Source organism: Pleurodeles waltl, chromosome 10 (genome assembly GCF_031143425.1).
Source record: "Pleurodeles waltl isolate 20211129_DDA chromosome 10, aPleWal1.hap1.20221129, whole genome shotgun sequence".
NCBI lineage: Eukaryota > Metazoa > Chordata > Amphibia > Caudata > Salamandridae > Pleurodeles > Pleurodeles waltl.
In genome coordinates, this window is record NC_090449.1 from 679,252,890 (window position 1) to 679,273,142 (window position 20,253).

The following is a 20,253-nucleotide window of genomic DNA, read 5'->3' on the forward strand; positions in this document are numbered from 1 at the left end:
GGCACCTCTAAGGTGCCCTCTGTGGTGTATTTTACAATAAAATGTACACTGGCATCAGTGTGTATTTATTGTGCTGAGAAGTTTGATACCAAACTTCCCAGTTTTCAGTGTAGCCATTATGGTGCTGTGGAGTTCGTGTTTGACAGACTCCCAGACCATATACTCTTATGGCTACCCTGCACTTACAATGTCTAAGGTTTTGTTTAGACACTGTAGGGGTACCATGCTCATGCACTGGTACCCTCACCTATGGTATAGTGCACCCTGCCTTAGGGCTGTAAGGCCTGCTAGAGGGGTGTCTTACCTATACTGCATAGGCAGTGAGAGGCTGGCATGGCACCCTGAGGGGAGTGCCATGTCGACTTACTCGTTTTGTCCTCACTAGCACACACAAGCTGGTAAGCAGTGTGTCTGTGCTGAGTGAGAGGTCTCCAGGGTGGCATAAGACATGCTGCAGCCCTTAGAGACCTTCCTTGGCATCAGGGCCCTTGGTACTAGAAGTACCAGTTACAAGGGACTTATCTGGATGCCAGGGTCTGCCAATTGTGGATACAAAATTACAGGTTAGGGAAAGAACACTGGTGCTGGGGCCTGGTTAGCAGGCCTCAGCACACTTTCAATTGTAAACATAGCATCAGCAAAGGCAAAAAGTCAGGGGGCAACCATGCCAAGGAGGCATTTCCTTACACAACCCCCCCCCAAACGAAAGAGGATGAGACTAACCTTTCCCAAGAGAGTCTTCATTTTCTAAGTGGAAGAACCTGGAAAGGCCATCTGCATTGGCATGGGCAGTCCCAGGTCTGTGTTCCACTATAAAGTCCATTCCCTGTAGGGAGATGGACCACCTCAACAGTTTAGGATTTTCACCTTTCATTTGCATCAGCCATTTGAGAGGTCTGTGGTCAGTTTGAACTAGGAAGTGAGTCCCAAAGAGGTATGGTCTCAGCTTCTTCAGGGACCAAACCACAGCAAAGGCCTCCCTCTCAATGGCACTCCAACGCTGCTCCCTGGGGAGTAACCTCCTGCTATTGAAAGCAACAGGCTGGTCAAGGCCATCATCATTTGTTTGGGACAAAACTGCCCCTATCCCATGTTCAGAGGCATCTGTCTGCACAATGAACTGCTTAGAATAATCTGGAGCTTTTAGAACTGGTGCTGAGCACATTGCTTGTTTCAGGGTGTCAAAGGCCTGTTGGCATTCCACAGTCCAGTTCACTTTCTTGGGCATTTTCTTGGAGGTGAGTTCAGTGAGGGCTGTCACAATGGATCCATATCCCTTCACAAACCTCCTGTAATACCCAGTCAAGCCAAGGAATGCCCTGACTTGAGTCTGGGTTTTTGGAGCTACCCAGTCCAGAATAGTCTGGATCTTGGGTTGGAGTGGCTGAACTTGGCCTCCACCTACAAGGTGGCCCAAGTAAACCACAGTTCCCTGCCCTATCTGGCATTTGGATGCCTTGGTAGAGAGGCCTGCAGATTGCAGAGCCTTCAAAACCTTCTTCAGGTGGACCAGGTGATCCTGCCAGGTGGAGCTAAAGACAGCAATATCATCAAGATAAGCTGTGCTAAAGGACTCCAAGCCAGCAAGGACTTGATTCACCAACCTTTGGAAGGTGGCAGGGGCATTCTTTAAACCAAAGGGCATAACAGTAAACTGGTAATGCCCATCAGGTGTGGAGAATGCTGTTTTCTCTTTTGCTCCAGGTGCCATTTTTATTTGCCAGTACCCTGCTGTCAAGTCAAAGGTACTTAAGAATTTGGCAGCACCTAATTTGTCTATGAGCTCATCAGCTCTTGGAATTGGATGAGCATCTGTCTTGGTGACAGAATTGAGCCCTCTGTAGTCCACACAAAACCTCATCTCTTTCTTTCCATCTTTGGTGTGAGGTTTGGGGACTAAGACCACTGGGCTAGCCCAGGGGCTGTCAGAGCGCTCAATTACTCCCAATTCCAGCATCTTGTGGACTTCCACCTTAATGCTTTCCTTAACATGGTCAGATTGTCTAAAGATTTTGTTTTTGACAGGCATGCTGTCTCCTGTGTCCACATCATGGGTACACAGGTGTGTCTGACCAGGGGTTAAGGAGAAGAGTTCAGGAAACTGTTGTAGGACTCTCCTACAATCAGCTTGCTGTTGGCCAGAGAGGGTGTCTGAGTAGATCACTCCATCTACTGTGCCATCTTTTGGGTCTGATGACAGAAGATCAGGGAGAGGTTCACTCTCTGCCTCCTGATCCTCATCGGTTACCATCAACAGATTCACATCAGCCCTGTCATGGAAGAGCTTAAGGCGGTTCACATGGATCACCCTCTTGGGGCTCCTGCTTGTGCCCAGGTCCACCAGGTAGGTGACCTGACTCTTCCTTTCTAGTACTGGGTAAGGGCCACTCCATTTGTCCTGGAGTGCCCTGGGAGCCACAGGCTCCAGAACCCAGACTTTCTGCCCTGGTTGGAACTCAACCAGTGCAGCCTTTTGGTCATACCAAAACTTCTGGAGCTGTTGGCTGGCCTCAAGGTTTTTGGTTGCCTTTTCCATGTACTCTGCCATTCTAGAGCGAAGGCCAAGTACATAGTCCACTATGTCCTGTTTAGGCTCATGGAGAGGTCTCTCCCAGCCTTCTTTAACAAGGGCAAGTGGTCCCCTTACAGGATGACCAAACAGAAGTTCAAAGGGTGAGAATCCTACTCCCTTCTGTGGCACCTCTCTGTAAGCGAAAAGCAGACATGGCAAGAGGACATCCCATCTCCTTTTGAGTTTTTCTGGGAGCCCCATGATCATGCCTTTTAATGTCTTGTTGAATCTCTCAACCAAGCCATTAGTTTGTGGATGGTATGGTGTAGTGAATTTATAAGTCACTCCACACTCATTCCACATGTGCTTTAGGTATGCTGACATGAAGTTGGTACCACTGTCAGACACCACCTCCTTAGGGAAACCCACTCTGGTAAAGATACCAATGAGGGCCTTGGCTACTGCAGGGGCAGTAGTCGACCTAAGGGGAATAGCTTCAGGATACCTGGTAGCATGATCCACTACTACCAGGATATACATATTTCCTGAGGCTGTGGGAGGTTCTAGTGGACCAACTATGTCCACACCCACTCTTTCAAAGGGAACCCCCACCACTGGAAGTGGAATGAGGGGGGCCTTTGGATGCCCACCTGTCTTACCACTGGCTTGACAGGTGGGGCAGGAGAGGCAAAACTCCTTAACCATGTTGGACATATTGGGCCAGTAGAAGTGGTTGACTAACCTCTCCCACGTCTTGGTTTGTCCCAAATGTCCAGCAAGGGGAATGTCATGGGCCAATGTTAGGATGAACTTCCTGAACAGCTGAGGCACTACCACTCTCCTAGTGGCACCAGGTTTGGGGTCTCTGGCCTCAGTGTACAGGAGTCCATCTTCCCAATAGACCCTATGTGTTCCATTTTTCTTGCCTTTGGACTCTTCAGCAGCTTGCTGCCTAAGGCCTTCAAGAGAGGGACAGGTTTCTTGTCCCTTACACAGCTCCTCCCTTGAGGGTCCCCCTGGGCCTAAGAGCTCAACCTGGTAAGGTTCAAGCTCCAAAGGCTCAGTTCCCTCAGAGGGCAGAACTTCCTCCTGAGAAGAGAGGTTCCCTTTCTTTTGCTGGGTTGCAGTTGGTTTCCCAACTGACTTTCCTGTTCTCTTGGTAGGCTGGGCCATTCTTCCAGACTCCAGCTCTACTTGTTCACCCTGTGCCTTGCATTGTGCTCTTGTTTTCACACACACCAGTTCAGGGATACCCAGCATTGCTGCATGGGTTTTTAGTTCTACCTCAGCCCATGCTGAGGACTCCAGGTCATTTCCAAGCAGACAGTCCACTGGGATATTTGAGGAGACCACCACCTGTTTCAGGCCATTGACCCCTCCCCATTCTAAAGTAACCATTGCCATGGGATGTACTTTTCTCTGATTGTCAGCGTTGGTGACTGTGTAAGTTTTTCCAGTCAGGTATTGGCCAGGGGAAACCAGTTTCCCTGTCACCATGGTGACACTGGCACCTGTATCCCTCAGGCCCTCTATTCTAGTCCCATTAATTAAGAGTTGCTGTCTGTATTTTTGCATGTTAGGCGGCCAGACAGCTAGTGTGGCTAAATCCACCCCACCCTCAGAAACTAGAGTAGCTTCAGTGTGGACCCTGATTTGCTCTGGGCACACTGTTGATCCCACTTGGAGACTAGCCATACCAGTGTTACCTGGATGGGAGTTTGGAGTGGAAGCTTTCTTGGGACAGGCCTTGTCTCCAGTTTGGTGTCCATGCTGTTTACAGCTATGACACCAGGCCTTTTTGGGATCAAAGTTTTTACCCTTGTACCCATTGTTTTGTGAAGAGGCTCGGGGCCCACCCTCCTGAGCAGGTTTTTGGGGGCCTGTAGAAGACTCTTTACTATTTTTAGTTTTGGTTGTCTCATCACCCTTCCCCTGGGGAGTCTTTGTGACCCCTTTCTTTTGGTCACCCCCTGTTGAAGTCTTGGACACCCTTGTCTTGACCCAATGGTCCGCCTTCTTTCCCAATTCTTGGGGAGAAATTGGTCCTAGGTCTACCAGATGCTGATGCAGTTTATCATTGAAACAATTACTCAATAGGTGTTCTTTCACAAATAAATTGTACAGCCCATCATAATTACTTACACCACTGCCTTGAATCCAACCATCTAGTGTTTTCACTGAGTAGTCAACAAAGTCAACCCAGGTCTGGCTCGAGGATTTTTGAGCCCCCTGAACCTAATCCTGTACTCCTCAGTGGAGAATCCAAAGCCCTCAATCAGGGTACCCTTCATGAGGTCATAAGATTCTGCATCTTTTCCAGAGAGTGTGAGGAGTCTATCCCTACACTTTCCAGTGAACATTTCCCAAAGGAGAGCACCCCAGTGAGACCTGTTCACTTTTCTGGTTACACAAGCCCTCTCAAAAGCTGTGAACCATTTGGTGATGTCATCACCATCTTCATATTTTGTCACAATCCCTTTGGGGATTTTTAACATGTCAGGAGAATCTCTGACCCTATTTATATTGCTGCCACCATTGATGGGTCCTAGGCCCATCTCTTGTCTTTCCCTTTCTATGGCTAGGAGCTGTCTCTCTAAAGCCAATCTTTTGGCCATCCTGGCTAACAGGAGGTCATCTTCACTGAGAGCATCCTCAGTGATTTCAGAAATGTGGGACCCTCCTGTGAGGGACTCACTATTTCTGACTAACACAGTTGGAGACAGGACTTGAGGGGTCCTGTTCTCCCTATTTAGGACTGGAGGAGGGACATTGGCCTCCAAGTCACTAATTTCTTCCTCTGTGAGGTCATCATCAGAGGGGTTGGCTTTTTCAAACTCTGCCAACAGCTCCTGGAGCTGAATTTTGGTAGGTCTGGAGCCAATGGTTATTTTTTTGATATTACAGAGAGACCTTAGCTCCCTCATCTTAAGATGGAGGTAAGGTGTGGTGTCGAGTTCCACCACCTGCATCTCTGTATCAGACATTATTCTGCCAAGAGTTGGAATACTTTTTTAAGAATCTAAAACTGTTTCTAGAATCTAATTCAAACTTTTAACAAACTTTTAAACTCTAAAAAGACAATGCTAAACAGGGACTTAACACACAAGGCCCTAGCAGGACTTTTAAGAATTTAGAAAACTTTCAAATTGCAAAAATGAATTTCTAATGACAATTTTGGAATTTGTCGTGTGATCAGGTATTGGCTGAGTAGTCCAGCAAATGCAAAGTCTTGTACCCCACCGCTGATCCACCAATGTAGGAAGTTGGCTCTGTATGTGCTATTTCAAAGTAAGGAATAGCATGCACAGAGTCCAAGGGTTCCCCTTAGAGGTAAAATAGTGGTAAAAAATAGATAATACTAATGCTCTATTTTGTGGTAGTGTGGTCGAGCAGTAGGCTTATCCAAGGAGTAGTGTTAAGCATTTGTTGTACATACACATAGCCAATAAATGAGGTACACACACTCAGAGACAAATCCAGCCAATAGGTTTTTATATAGAAAAATATCTTTTCTTAGTTTATTTTAAGAACCACAGGTTCAAATTCTACATGTAATATCTCATTCGAAAGGTATTGCTGGTAAGGACTTTAGGAACTTCAAATCATCAAAATTGCATGTATACTTTTCAAGTTATTCACAAATAGCTGTTTTAAAAGTGGACACTTAGTGCAATTTTCACAGTTCCTAGGGGAGGTAAGTATTTGTTAGGTTAACCAGGTAAGTAAGACACTTACAGGGCTTAGTTCTTGGTCCAAGGTAGCCCACCGTTGGGGGTTCAGAGCAACCCCAAAGTCACCACACCAGCAGCTCAGGGCCGGTCAGGTGCAGAGTTCAAAGTGGTGCCCAAAACACATAGGCTAGAATGGAGAGAAGGGGGTGCCCCGGTTCCGGTCTGCTTGCAGGTAAGTACCCGCGTCTTCGGAGGGCAGACCAGGGGGGTTTTGTAGGGCACCGGGGGGGACACAAGCCCACACAGAAATTTCACCCTCAGCAGCGCGGGGGCGGCCGGGTGCAGTGTAGAAACAAGCGTCGGGTTTGTAATGGAAGTCAATGGGAGATCTAGGGATCTCTTCAGCGCTGCAGGCAGGCAAGGGGGGGGTTCCTCGGGGAAACCTCCACTTGGGCAAGGGAGAGGGACTCCTGGGGGTCACTCCTCCAGTGAAAGTCCGGTCCTTCAGGTCCTGGGGGCTGCGGGTGCAGGGTCTCTCCCAGGTGTCGGGACTTAGGATTCAAAGAGTCGCGGTCAGGGGAAGCCTCGGGATTCCCTCTGCAGGCGGCGCTGTGGGGGCTCAGGGGGGACAGGTTTTTGTACTCACAGTCTTAGAGTAGTCCTGGGGTCCCTCCTGAGGTGTTGGATTGCCACCAGCCGAGTCGGGGTCGCCGGGTGCAGTGTTGCAAGTCTCACGCTTCTTGCGGGGAGCTTGCAGGGTTCTTTAAAGCTGCTGGAAACAAAGTTGCAGCTTTTCTTGGAGCAGGTCCGCTGTCCTCGGGAGTTTCTTGTCTTTTCGAAGCAGGGGCAGTCCTCAGAGGATGTCGAGGTCGCTGGTCCCTTTGGAAGGCGTCGCTGGAGCAGGATCTTTGGAAGGCAGGAGACAGGCCGGTGAGTTTCTGGAGCCAAGGCAGTTGTCGTCTTCTGGTCTTCCTCTGCAGGGGTTTTTCAGCTAGGCAGTCCTTCTTCTTGTAGTTGCAGGAATCTGATTTTCTAGGGTTCAGGGTAGCCCTTAAATACTAAATTTAAGGGCGTGTTTAGGTCTGGGGGGTTAGTAGCCAATGGCTACTAGCCCTGAGGGTGGGTACACCCTCTTTGCGCCTCCTCCCAAGGGGAGGGGGTCACAATCCTAACCCTATTGGGGGAATCCCCCATCTGCAAGATGGAGGATTTCTAAAAGTTAGAGTCACTTCAGCTCAGGACACCTTAGGGGCTGTCCTGACTGGCCAGTGACTCCTCCTTGTTGCTTTCTTTGTTCCCTCCAGCCTTGCCGCCAAAAGTGGGGGCCGTGGCCGGAGGGGGCGGGCAACTCCACTAAGCTGGAGTGCCCTGCTGGGCTGTGACAAAGGGGTGAGCCTTTGAGGCTCACCGCCAGGTGTCACAGCTCCTGCCTGGGGGAGGTGTTAGCATCTCCACCCAGTGCAGGCTTTGTTACTGGCCTCAGAGTGACAAAGGCACTCTCCCCATGGGGCCAGCAACATGTCTCTGGTGTGGCAGGCTGCTGGAACTAGTCAGCCTACACAGACAGTCGGTTAAGTTTCAGGGGGCACCTCTAAGGTGCCCTCTGTGGTGTATTTTACAATAAAATGTACACTGGCATCAGTGTGCATTTATTGTGCTGAGAAGTTTGATACCAAACTTCCCAGTTTTCAGTGTAGCCATTATGGTGCTGTGGAGTTCGTGTTTGACAGACTCCCAGACCATATACTCTTATGGCTACCCTGCACTTACAATGTCTAAGGTTTTGTTTAGACACTGTAGGGGTACCATGCTCATGCACTGGTACCCTCACCTATGGTATAGTGCACCCTGCCTTAGGGCTGTAAGGCCTGCTAGAGGGGTGTCTTACCTATACTGCATAGGCAGTGAGAGGCTGGCATGGCACCCTGAGGGGAGTGCCATGTCGACTTACTCGTTTTGTCCTCACTAGCACACACAAGCTGGTAAGCAGTGTGTCTGTGCTGAGTGAGAGGTCTCCAGGGTGGCATAAGACATGCTGCAGCCCTTAGAGACCTTCCTTGGCATCAGGGCCCTTGGTACTAGAAGTACCAGTTACAAGGGACTTATCTGGATGCCAGGGTCTGCCAATTGTGGATACAAAAGTACAGGTTAGGGAAAGAACACTGGTGCTGGGGCCTGGTTAGCAGGCCTCAGCACACTTTCAATTGTAAACATAGCATCAGCAAAGGCAAAAAGTCAGGGGGCAACCATGCCAAGGAGGCATTTCCTTACACCTCCCCAAATTTAACCTGCTGGAGGGCAAATTGCTCCTGGGAGACCTCAGCGCTCACAAACGTCTAAGATATATCAAACATTAGTCATGCATCGTACTAACACTCTGCCTTGGCTCCAAGCGGCCTGGGAGGCAGAGCTGGGCCCCCTAGATGAAAACGACTGGACAGAGGCACTGGGGCACCGGGAGAGGCAGCAATCTCGGCTAGTCTTCGCTTTATTCAATTAAAATATCTCCACAGAGCTTATTATAAGAGACACTGCTTGTGGCGCATGGGCGTTATTGAGTCCCCGAGGTGCCTACACCGTAGGGCAGATGTAGGCACTTTTAGCCATACAGTATGGAGCTGCACAGCACTAGAGCATTTCTGGCAAGGGATGACGAATTGCCTGGATGAGGTCCTTTCCTAGGTGATCCCACTAGACTCCGAGGTGATCCTGCTGCACAGCACTGATGGTATCGTGGGGATTCGATACAAATGGATATTTTTATTCAGGACACTGGCAAAAAGGGATATAGCCAGCGCATGGAAGGCTGAAGTGCCTCCAATTGTTGGAGAATGGAAGAAGGGCTTGGATAATTGTATGGGGCTTGAGAGTGCAGTTTACTGTGGGGAGGGGAACCCCCCAGAAGCACCCTAACATCTGGCAGAGACGGGTGGAATGTAGGGGCATTTAATCCAGTGCCCCCCCCGGTGCCCTTCTTGAAGAGGAAATACATAACTATGGAACAGAACAATGAGCAACTGTTACACATGACTACTGTATACAGCAGTGGGGTATATGCAGTGGATTATGGTACGTGGGTGGGATCTTCTGTGCAAGTTGTGTAGTTGTTGACATTTATGGGTGTAATCAGGCGGACATCCTCTGTATACTTCTTGCCGTGTATGATTATGTAGTAGTGCTTAATCTAATAAAATTTGTTATAAAAAAAAAAATCTCCCAACAGTAAAATCATCTCCATATAATAGTTTGTACTTAACCGTTCAACATCCTTCTCAACTCTTCTTAGTTCGGTGCCATAATACGTTTGCATTCCCAGCTTGGATATGTACATTAATTAACATGGCATCCTATCCGGTGTCCGCTTGTACAAGTGAACTCGACAAACCACAATCCAATTGCATCTTACTTTTATCAATGATACTTTTTGTTTTTTTTAGAAGAAATAAGCATTATCAACGCCCCTGATGGTCGACCCATATCCTCCTTCTTAGCTTTTCTATTAACCAGCAAAAACCTGTCAATAATGGTGACTCTTCACACAGCCATGTTTCCTGTAGACATATAGGGCCTGATTCTAACTTTGGAGGACGGTGTTAAACCGTCCCAAAAGTGGCGGATATACCACCTACCGTATTACGAGTCCATTATATCCTATGGAACTCGTAATACGGTAGGTGGTATATCCGCCACTTTTGGGACGGTTTAACACCGTCCTCCAAAGTTAGAATCAGGCCCATAATCTTATAAGATTCCTTGAGCACTTTTAAACATGACATTTTTACAAAAACACAAATATTCCATGATTGGATCCCTAGGCTGTGCGACTGCTCTTTGTCCTAATCTAAATCTCTCAGCCACCCAGATTCATTAATAACAGGTGATAACAGTATCACATAACAATTCCCTTCTCCCTAACCTTTCTGTATTCTTCTGATCTATAATGTGAACAGTTACTTGTAATGATCCCTTCTTGCTGTTCTCTACCTGTCTTCTATTCATATTCCCTTGTTCATTTAATATTACTTGATTTTTCCCCATCACGTGCCTCAAAAAGATTTTAGTCATGGTACCTGCTTCCAGTATTTCATTTTCTGATACAATTTTAATACCTTATTTTAGTACTTCAACTTTCTAAAATGCTGCCTTAACAATCTGAGTAAAACAGTATTCTTGTTACCTCTTTCCCTTCATTATCATTAGTGAATCCTACTTGCTTTATAGCTTGTGATCAAATTGGTTTCAAGCTTGGGTGTTTAGAGAGGGAAAACAATAACTGAGAACGGTTTAGGGGGATTAATGAACTTGCTCTTTTGCCATTTTCTCCCTTTGTATAGTCTCTAGGTATACCCATAGCTTACTTTCTACCCTACCATTCTGTACTGACATTCTGTCAATTTCTCCTACCATATTTATCTGCCTTTTGCTGTCATCTCTTTTTTGGCGTGCCCAAATTGATTTACCTAGCCCTCCCTTTTCAGTTGTTTTTTTTTTTTTTTTTTACACCTCTTTTGGAGTTATCTAATCTATTCTTGCTTGATGGTAAGTAATTCTTCCACTTACCAAACGCAGCACATCCACTTAATTCTTCATTCCCACATACTGATTATTTGGATCCCTTTGTGGGATCCTTTTCAATTAGTTTTTTGGGGCTCTTACTTGTTGTCTTCCCTTCCTCAAACCTTTCACTCTCTCTTTCTCCCTTTTATCTTTCAGTGAGCCCCTCATTAGGACTTTCTTCATTCTCTTTGTACGTGGCATATATTGTCTATACATTGTGGGCTCTTCCCATTTTTAATCAGCATTGGGTGTTTGAAAATATATACTGGTGTAGTACATTCCTCTTTAAATATATCCCCTTTAACTCACCCTGGATCATTGTAGGGCGTGGTTTCTTGCTTTCCTCTAGTGGCCTTACTAATGCTGGCATACAGTCATTTATTTGTTTTAATTCTGCTGTGAAGGTCTGCAGCTGTATCTTCCGAGATTTTAAAATATCACAATTTAATACTGTCACCTCAAATATTCCTTGCAGAGTTTTTTGCATTATTAACATTATATCCAGCATTGAGGATGTTGATAAGGCTGAGTCCTTCAGATTTAAAGAAGAGTGCTGTGTCTGTGCTCCAATTTCGTCATTTTCTGTACTATACTTTGTTCCAAAGATTTTCCAGTTTCCTCCCTGTTCTCATGAGATGTCCCTTCATTCTCCCCTTCTCCCTCTATAATCCCTGTTACACCTTTCTGAGTCACCCTATTATCTATGTGGGATAAAAACCGAGGGGAAGAGAATAATCTCAGCTCAGGCAAGGACTTATTACCTTCCACTGGATCTAAACTGTTTACATACGGCAGGTATTGGCTCTGGTCATGCAACACTATGCTTTCATTTCCTATGTCTCATACACTTATATTACTCTCACTTAGTAAAGATGCATCCGTTGGTACCTGCAGTTTTTCCAAAGTGTTTACCCACAAAGTCTTTCATATATTTTGTTACTGACAAAGTACCAACCTCACTCTGTGAGGGTCTCTTTTGAACCCTCTTCTTTGATCTCTTTAACAAATTATTCCTTGCCATATCATTTTGATTAAGAGTCATCTGCTTGAATCTCATTCTGTGCCACATTTCCTTTCCCTTACCGTTCTTTTGAGGTGTGCCCCTGTCCAGTTTTAGTGGGGGCCATCCTTTATTGGAAATGTACTTACACTACTCTCTTTGTTAGGGCTCTATATAAATCGCATTGGCCATAGGACCAAAATCTTTGATACCTGGGAACTTATCTACCACAGTCCAATGTCTGGCAAAAGAAGAAATATCGCAACATTGGAGGCACAAGATTTGTCTTCACTTACCTCCACCCTTCTGACTAGCTGCCATCACCCCACCATTCCTCTTTTCCAGGTCTTTTCTCCTAATTGATTACTCATCAAGGCCCTATGTAGGCTCTCTCCAACTGCCAGGCTGTTACTCCTAACAGGCAACATGGTTGCTCTGACGCAAGCCAGACTCCTACCAGGCTCCCCCACCTGAGCTGGCTCAGTAGCAGCATGATAAGCCAATTGGGACTCCAAACTCAGGCTATTAATTGTCCTTCTGCTTATTGTCCTCCCCTGCGGTTTGTTCCCAGCCTGTCAGGGCTAACGGGTCTAGCAGGCTCACAATCATACTGCCAACCTTAATTCAGGCAATCTTGCAGTCTACCAGGATTTCCCAGACTTTTCAATCTGTTCCTGCATCAACCGACTCAGTTTCTTTTTTATTCCCCTTTTCCCTTTGGCTCCTAAATACGCCAAGGCAGCTGAGAGCGGGGAATAAGGTGCTGACGAGCGTTGGTGTTCCAACGCACGTACAACACGGGCCGATTCAGCATCAGTCAGAGGGGGAGTTTGCCATGAATTTTCTATAATCAGCCAAGCAAATTATTTCTTCTCTATGAAGAAGTAGTACACCTCAAAGGTACCTATGCAGTATACCTCAGTGTGGAAAACAAACAGAAAACTATCCAGCAAAGCAGTTCAGCTATGTTGCTGAGACTGAGGTTATCTGTGTTCTTTACGTTTCTGCTAGATACGCGTTTGCTGAAACATAAAGAGCTATTCTAGAAATGAGAAAGACTGAGTTACATTTTCAGCAGGTTAAGACTAATCAGCAAATGTATTAACATCAATTATTCAGCAAACTGCTCTGATTAGTCGGCAAAATAATATGCTTCCTAAATTAAAAGTAAATTGGTAGACATGCACTCACTGAACAGCAATGTATAACGGGTGGGATCACCATACTGATCATCCAACCCTCAAAATGTAAACGTTTTTAACACGAGCTACAGTAAGCAGTAAGTGCTTGAAACCCAAAGGAAAATGTTGAAACACTATCATTAACTTGGCCTTATCATCTAATCACAATTATTCAAACATGCATTTTTGAATAACAATTTACTTTTCAAATACTCAAAGACGTGTGACTGTAGCACTGCTATTTCACAAGAGATCAGGGAAAGCCCTTTGTAATGAGTTATGTGTTGTTTTCTGACTTTACGTTTAAACTAACAGACTAAAGTAAATGCTATTCGACAGAGCTTATGAAAATAATGAGTACTTCAATATAGGAAGAATTAATATTCACCTGTTCCATAGGGATTCCCAATTCAGCTTTCAAGCGCCGCTGTGCTGCACGTCTGACACCTATGGCACAGTGCTCTTCCAACTCTTCTGGATTGTGTAGTGGGTGACTGCAACAGGTATTGGTGAAACAACCTACCACAAAAGTAATTAAATAAAATACTGGCTTTCATCATCGGCACCAGAGCTAGGTTGAGGAAGGACATTGTAAATTGACTTGGCATGAAAACTGTACTCAAATATTCCAACAAGTTGAATGGGGGCAGATGCCTAGCACATAATGCTGAGAGAAACAGCAAGGTAGCTCAGCCCCTTACACCCGTTACACATGTGCCTTAATTTATTCAATTGGGCACCCACTCTACTACTTGGTAGTCAGCGAAAACACCCACCTCGCTGTGGATTTGAATTTTGAGGAAATTAATAGGCCTCACATACATATGGATTGTGTGAAACAACTCACATAGCAAATGGAGTGGACCCACTGTCTCTTGTGGTTCAGTGGACTAATGTAGCCAATCCAGAAGGATGTGTTTGACTTAATTGTTTGAATCCTAGCCAATCCACTCAGGCCTTCATCCTTCTGAGGCTGATGAAGTGAGTACCCTTTAGTTGGAAAACAAACATCTGGGGCAGTAATACATGCAGTGCCCTGGGGTAGCAACAGGTCAAGCCACTGCAGCATTACAGAAGGGGCCACAGACACTTGTGTGAGCCATTTTGTAATATAGACAGTGCCAGCACTGTATGTGTACTGGCCCTATCTTAAGAGTGCATTTCCCTCATTTGCATGGGGGGCAGGGCCTCATGCAAATGAAGGAAATACTTTGATTCTACACCTCTGCCATATTATGGACGCAGGCACTGAATCAACAAGCTATCAAGAGGAGCACTGACTGCGCTACAAAGAGTTGGGGCGCAGTCATTGCATCCCCCCACGAGCTACCCATGCATGTAGAGGAAAAGGGGTCCCATGGACGTCCACCCCCAAAACTTCCTTTAAAATGCTGCTCCATCATTCACTAACATGCTGCCCCCGAAGGCAATGCGTTGTATCTAACGGAGTACACTGTCCTTGTTTGCAACCGGCACACATTAGTAATCTGGGAGAGTGCACCCAAAGATTAAAACTCCCCCTGCTAGTCAGGTGCAAGATGCCACAAGTGTTCAATGTGCACTTTACCAATACAAATTATTTTAATTTATATCCAAAAAATTCACAATGCAATAAAAAATTATAGGGAAACACATGAAAAGTAGCAGAACACTATATGCAATACAAAAGAAAACAAAGTATTTGATTATCTTTTACTCAATTTAGAGTACCTGGATTAAGAGACCAAAAGGGTACAATAAAAGAGTCAACTTATTCTGTCCATTATCAAATTCCACTACTTCTAATGTTCAGACAGGATAAGCATTCACAGTTATCACACAGTCACACTGCACGCAAGGAGAATTTGATAGGGGACCTAATTTCATGAACAAGCACAAGGTCTGTGCACATGCCTGGACTCATTAAGAATATTAAGTTGTTGGTGTTTTGACAGCAGTACGTTGGAAATATTGATGTGCATTAAAATTGGACAAATACTCAGCAACATGATAATCACTGCTCCCTGAAGTCCCCAAAATGTCAATTTTCTATAAATGTTCCTCCGCTCCACACATCAATCTACTGCCTGGCAAGGTGCCCAAACACCTTTAAAAGTGCAAATTTGGGATACAAATGTTGGTGCTCTATTTAGAAAACAGATCTTGACGTTTTTCGTCATTACTGTGAGCCATCACACTTCACTTTTAGCATTCTTAACATTCTCAGTAGGGAAAGCACACAGGTCTCTTACAAATATTAGGAAGATGCAATAGATGGAGGACATGTCACACTCCAGAAAGGGATATTTTCTGTATTCCTAGGTTTAAAAAATAGACTAAACATCAATACACATCTCTACGGTGGGCTTGTCAGGGGAGACATTTAAAGAAAAGACAAGATGTGAAGGACAACTGACCACTTGGAAAGCAGTTTTTCGGTTTAGTGCTTTTTCAAAGTAGAGGACCTTGGCAATGCTTGCATGCTAATGTATGTAAATCATAAGTCATCTAGAGATGACCTCCATCACAATTTCAACTGTTCTAGTACCGTACAACCAAATCAGCCAACCACTTGGATGGAAAGCACCTTCATGATTCACCCAATACACAGAGAAAAGGTTCTTTATTAATTATTACAGCCTTGGAACACCTTCTCTCCTACTCACTCCCTTACCCAATTCAGCTTTACCAGTTGACAGACAGCTCTCCCAGACTCAGAAGGTATCAGCCCTTTCAGCATCCTGGCTCTACCAGCTTATGGTAATGAGGGGAATTCTGCAGTGTCTGATAGCCAAGGCAAGATGTCAGCTACTACTGCATTACTTGGTTCCCACCAAAACAACAGAAATATGTTGCATCTGAGCCTGAGTAAGGATGCCTTCTCCTGCACTCATTTAATCAAATCTGTCAGTCATATTGTTGATGGTTGCTCATAAGTCTCAACTGGGTCCTCTCTCTTTTCATAAGCTCCATTGACAGTCTGTGCACACAGAATTATGTTTTAGGCCACTATTGTATTGATCGGTAGCATCTAAAGTTCTTTAGGATGTAAGGAATCAGATATCAGCCCGCAAAAATGCCAAGTTCTCAAATACAGTTAAGAATGAACTTCTCTAGGAGGGAGAAATCAAAACAACAAAAACAAAAACCTATAGTAGTTTTCAGGGAAAGAATAAGTGGGTGGTAAATTAATTTCCATTCCACCAGTAATAGAGTGGACTGAAAATTACTTTTCCAGCCCTCATTCTTTCCCTTAAAACTATTATATATGTATAGAAAATCTTTCTTTATATTTCACATATTGAGAAAGCCCCTCGCTATGTGTTATGTGTGAATTGCATCTCTACGGATGTTGGGGTATAACCTCGTAAAAAGAAGGAATTTGATTTGGGATAACATATGAAAATAGTAAATAATTCTTCGTAAAACTTCCTTCAAAATCAGATTCTAGGGCTAACAGTTTGATAAAACGGGGCATTTGTTAGACTAGGAGTGCCAGAACAACATACATAAATGAAATGAAGGAATCAACAAATTAATTGACAAGCCTTCATTACTTAGTGGAAACAGTACAACCAGTGTATCTAATAAAGTTGATGTAATAGAAAAACTTACGAGACAGAAGTAAAACAAATATGAACATGCCTACATGCCCAGGTGTCGCTAGAACACCAAAAAAATAACACTGTACTCTGATCAGAAGTATCCTGGTGATTGTCATAAATGATAAGCAATATCGGACAGGAGTGGGAACCAACGGTCGATTCTATATTTGACAAATGTATTTATAGTACTGTTTTAAAAAGAATTTATCAAAACTAAAGGACAAAGAAACACTAAAAATGCAATCCTTGAAAAGGTCACTATCAAGGAGGCCAAGACACTACGTCTAAACGAAGACCACCAAATTGGAAAAAGCCAAAGAATTGTAATGGGAAAGAGCACCTACACATTCTTCCATACTGGAAAGACAACTTTTACTCTACCGCAAATCCTGCAAGAATCAATTAACAGTTTCAATGCTCATCATCAGAATCAGAGGAAGATAGAAGAAATAAAGAAGTAAAGGTGAAATTCGTTGTAAAGGCATCCGTGGTAAAGGTATACATGTGGTAAAACAGTTTGTTGTAAAAACAGTCATTGTTAAGACTGTTTCAGTATGAAGCCTTCTGTAGTTCCGCTGTCATTAATAATGCAGTTGGCTTTTCAAATTTTAGACAAGAGGAATTCAAGGCCATAAGCACATTATCCTCCAATGAGCACCGTATGATAAAAAAAAGCAAACAAACATAGCTATAGTGATATTAAACATCACTAACTAGAAAAGGAGAGGTAACGAGACAGCTCACATGTGACAAAAACTTTCAGAGGGCCCCAAGTGCAGAAATACAGAAAAAGATAAGGGCAGAGGTAAAGGCTAGTTATCAGCCACATAATCTGAATTCTTAAACAAGAAAGGAGCTAGAACACCAATATTCTATGTACTGGTGAAGGTCCATAAGAAAGCGAAGACCAATTACTTCAGGCAATGGGTCAATTTTTGAATATATTAATTTATTTTTTAAATGTTTAAGCAAGTCTATCAAATCTGATTTAAGGGATTCAATGCATGGGGATGATAAATAACGTAATATGACGGACGCTAAATGAATGTGCCACCCACTCATTCTTTCTCTGAAAAGCACTATATATTTTTCCCATTTATCCCACAGCAAGTTGTTCTTCCTTATGTTGTTTTATATTTCACATACTATTTTTTTTGGTGGGGGGGCGAGGGTGCTCACTGGGAAAATCAGTCTATGCGTTGAGCTCTGAAATACGCCACTTCTGCAGATAAATTATGCAGGGACAAGATGAGTGTGCACATAGTCTCAGAAATAGCTTTCAAGTGGTGGAATGTGATAATTGGTACTCTGAATCTAATTCACTGATGGTGGATCAGGCCCGCTCTGCAGAGTTACTCCTAAACCTTTCAGGGTAGAGTGGTATATGTCCAGGGCCTGTAAATTAAATGCTACCAGTGGGCTTGCAGCATGTCTTGTACCACCCACCTAAGAAGCACTTTAAAACTTGTCCCAGGAGTGCCATTGCAGTCTGAATGCAGTGTCACACTACCATGTCGACGCGGCATTTAAACCCCCTTGCCAAGCCTTAAACTCCTCTTTTATTACATTCACATCACCCATAAGGTAGGTATGCTCTAGGTAGTCCATATGGTAGGGTGCTGTGTAATTAAAAAGTTGGACATGTACTTTTAATTTCTACATGTCCAGGTTTTGAAAAAACTCCCAATTTCGTTTTCACTACTGTGAGGCCTACCCCTCCCACAGAATGACATTGGGGATTCCTTATTACATTTAATAAGCTGTAATTCCTAATTGGGAGCAGGTAGCTATCTCATGTTTGCTATCTATGAAACTTTAATGATAAACCTTCTTTAATGGTAAAGCCGGATTTTTCATAACAACTTTGAAAATGCCACTTTGTGAATTCATCCCAGACAGTCACACAGCAGATTGATTAGGTTGCCTCAAGGGCTGGATAAGGGGGTGGAGCTGAGCACAGACCCACTTACACCTGAATAGGCCCGTGCTCTGCCTCCACACAAAGGGCCTAACGACCCTGTATTGTCACTGCTGCCAGCTTTGAGTCAAGAAATACAATGCACGTCAAAGAAACGTTCCAGGTGCTTCTCCCACCTTCTAGAAGAAGGGCACCGGGGTATAAAAGACCCACTCTTCAGTTCTCTACTGGACCTGCGGAAGGACTCTGAGAGCTTCCTGCTGCTGTGCACTCTGCCAGACTGCTGCTGTATCTGGAAAAACAATCCTGCTGCCTGGACCCTGCCAAACCCTTACAGGCCAGCCCTGCTATTAAGCCCTGCATCTACACCTGCACTCATGACTACCAGAAATGACTCCAAGGGCTAGTTTGCTGGCCTACGGTGCAGAGACACAGGGACATAACAGGCTCCCACCATCTTGAACCCAGACCTGGAGCCAGTCTGAGTGAGTCCTGAACTCTCAAGAGATGAATCAGGAGGAAGTTGGGACCAACCTGCTTGCCTCTCCGCCCACGGTGGACTGCTGGTGGGACTGACTTTGCAGCTTTTCCCAGTATGTTCATCCCCACAGTAGCAAATCAGCTTCAGAGGTGCTTCGCCAAAGGGATATCTGACCTTGTGAAAGGTCTTTGGCTACAGCAATCTGATTGGTCCCACTGGAGTTTTTCCACTTCCATTTTTGTAACTAAGTCCACGCTTACAAATCTTCATTGCTGCTTCAACCCAAGGCCATCTGACAACGAAGCTCCCTCCGTGGACACTTCCTGCAGCCTTGCCATGCTGAACTTTAGTTTCTCTGGCATTTTTCTTTAGAAACGTTTCTAAGTAATAATTCATAATTCCGGTTCTACTGATTGATTTTTGCTATTTTAGTGTCAATAATTTATTAAAATGTACTCTATTTTTTCTAAATTGGTTTGGGAATTCTCTTGTGTTGTATTTTCACTTTTTTACTGTTTCTGTGCTGCATAAATACTTCACACTCGGTCTCAAGTTAAACCTGACTGCTTTTTGTGTCAAGCTACCCACAGTTAAGCCAAGGTTAATTTACTGAGTTTTTTTATGGTTCACACTGCAAGGGATTGAGTCTCTGGCTTGAACATGGCTCACAACCCAGTCAAACAACCCAATTTCTCACAAACAATAATTAGAAGGCGTTTAAAAAATGTGGCTGCTTAAGCAACATCTTTAACTGCTAAATAACACTGGTCTCTGTTTTAACTTCATTAGCAGTCATCTATCATAAGTTATTCTCTAAGAAACCATATTGGGTCTGTGAACGCTTAGTAAGATAAATAAGATAAACTTCAGTAAGAGCCTAAGTGTGCTCTATACTGACTGAGTGATCAGAGTCATCCGGAAGATACACAGCATTTCCGGATAGACAGGGGATTATGCTTAACGCCTTCCTATGGTACTGTCAATTAACTGCAAGTATAGCTCAGTTTCTGACTTATAACACTCAAAAATGTACCATAACTGTAATAACAGCAACTGATTGGCAAGGCTGGGCAAGGGCAACACTCCATGTGTGGGATGTAAAGTGGTCTGACATGCACACACAATCTAAATCATTATATCCAATAAGACCCTCTGGAATACATTATAAATTCGGAAAGGCTGAACATATTCGTGCCCACCAACTGACCCATGCATAATGACATTGTGAACAGTGTTTCCAGATTTTTTCATTGTGCTTGCGAGCAGCAAAGTAGTTCACCTCAAACAAGTTTTTTCTGACAGCTGCAATGGACAACCTAAGGATTTCTTAGTTTTATTACAAAAAACGA

The 20,253-nt window shown here is 44.4% G+C and overlaps 1 protein-coding gene across 2 annotated transcripts in view; it reads right to left on the bottom strand.

Annotated features, from left to right (window-relative positions):
* IDI1 (isopentenyl-diphosphate delta isomerase 1) overlaps positions 1 to 20,253 on the bottom strand; it is a 72,233-nt gene that overhangs the window by 17,761 nt on the left and 34,219 nt on the right. For both annotated transcript variants that reach the window (XM_069211191.1, XM_069211192.1), the window contains exon 4: positions 13,310 to 13,440. In XM_069211191.1, coding sequence (XP_069067292.1) covers positions 13,310 to 13,440 — 131 coding nt within the window. The remainder of the gene's footprint in view (positions 1 to 13,309; positions 13,441 to 20,253) is intronic.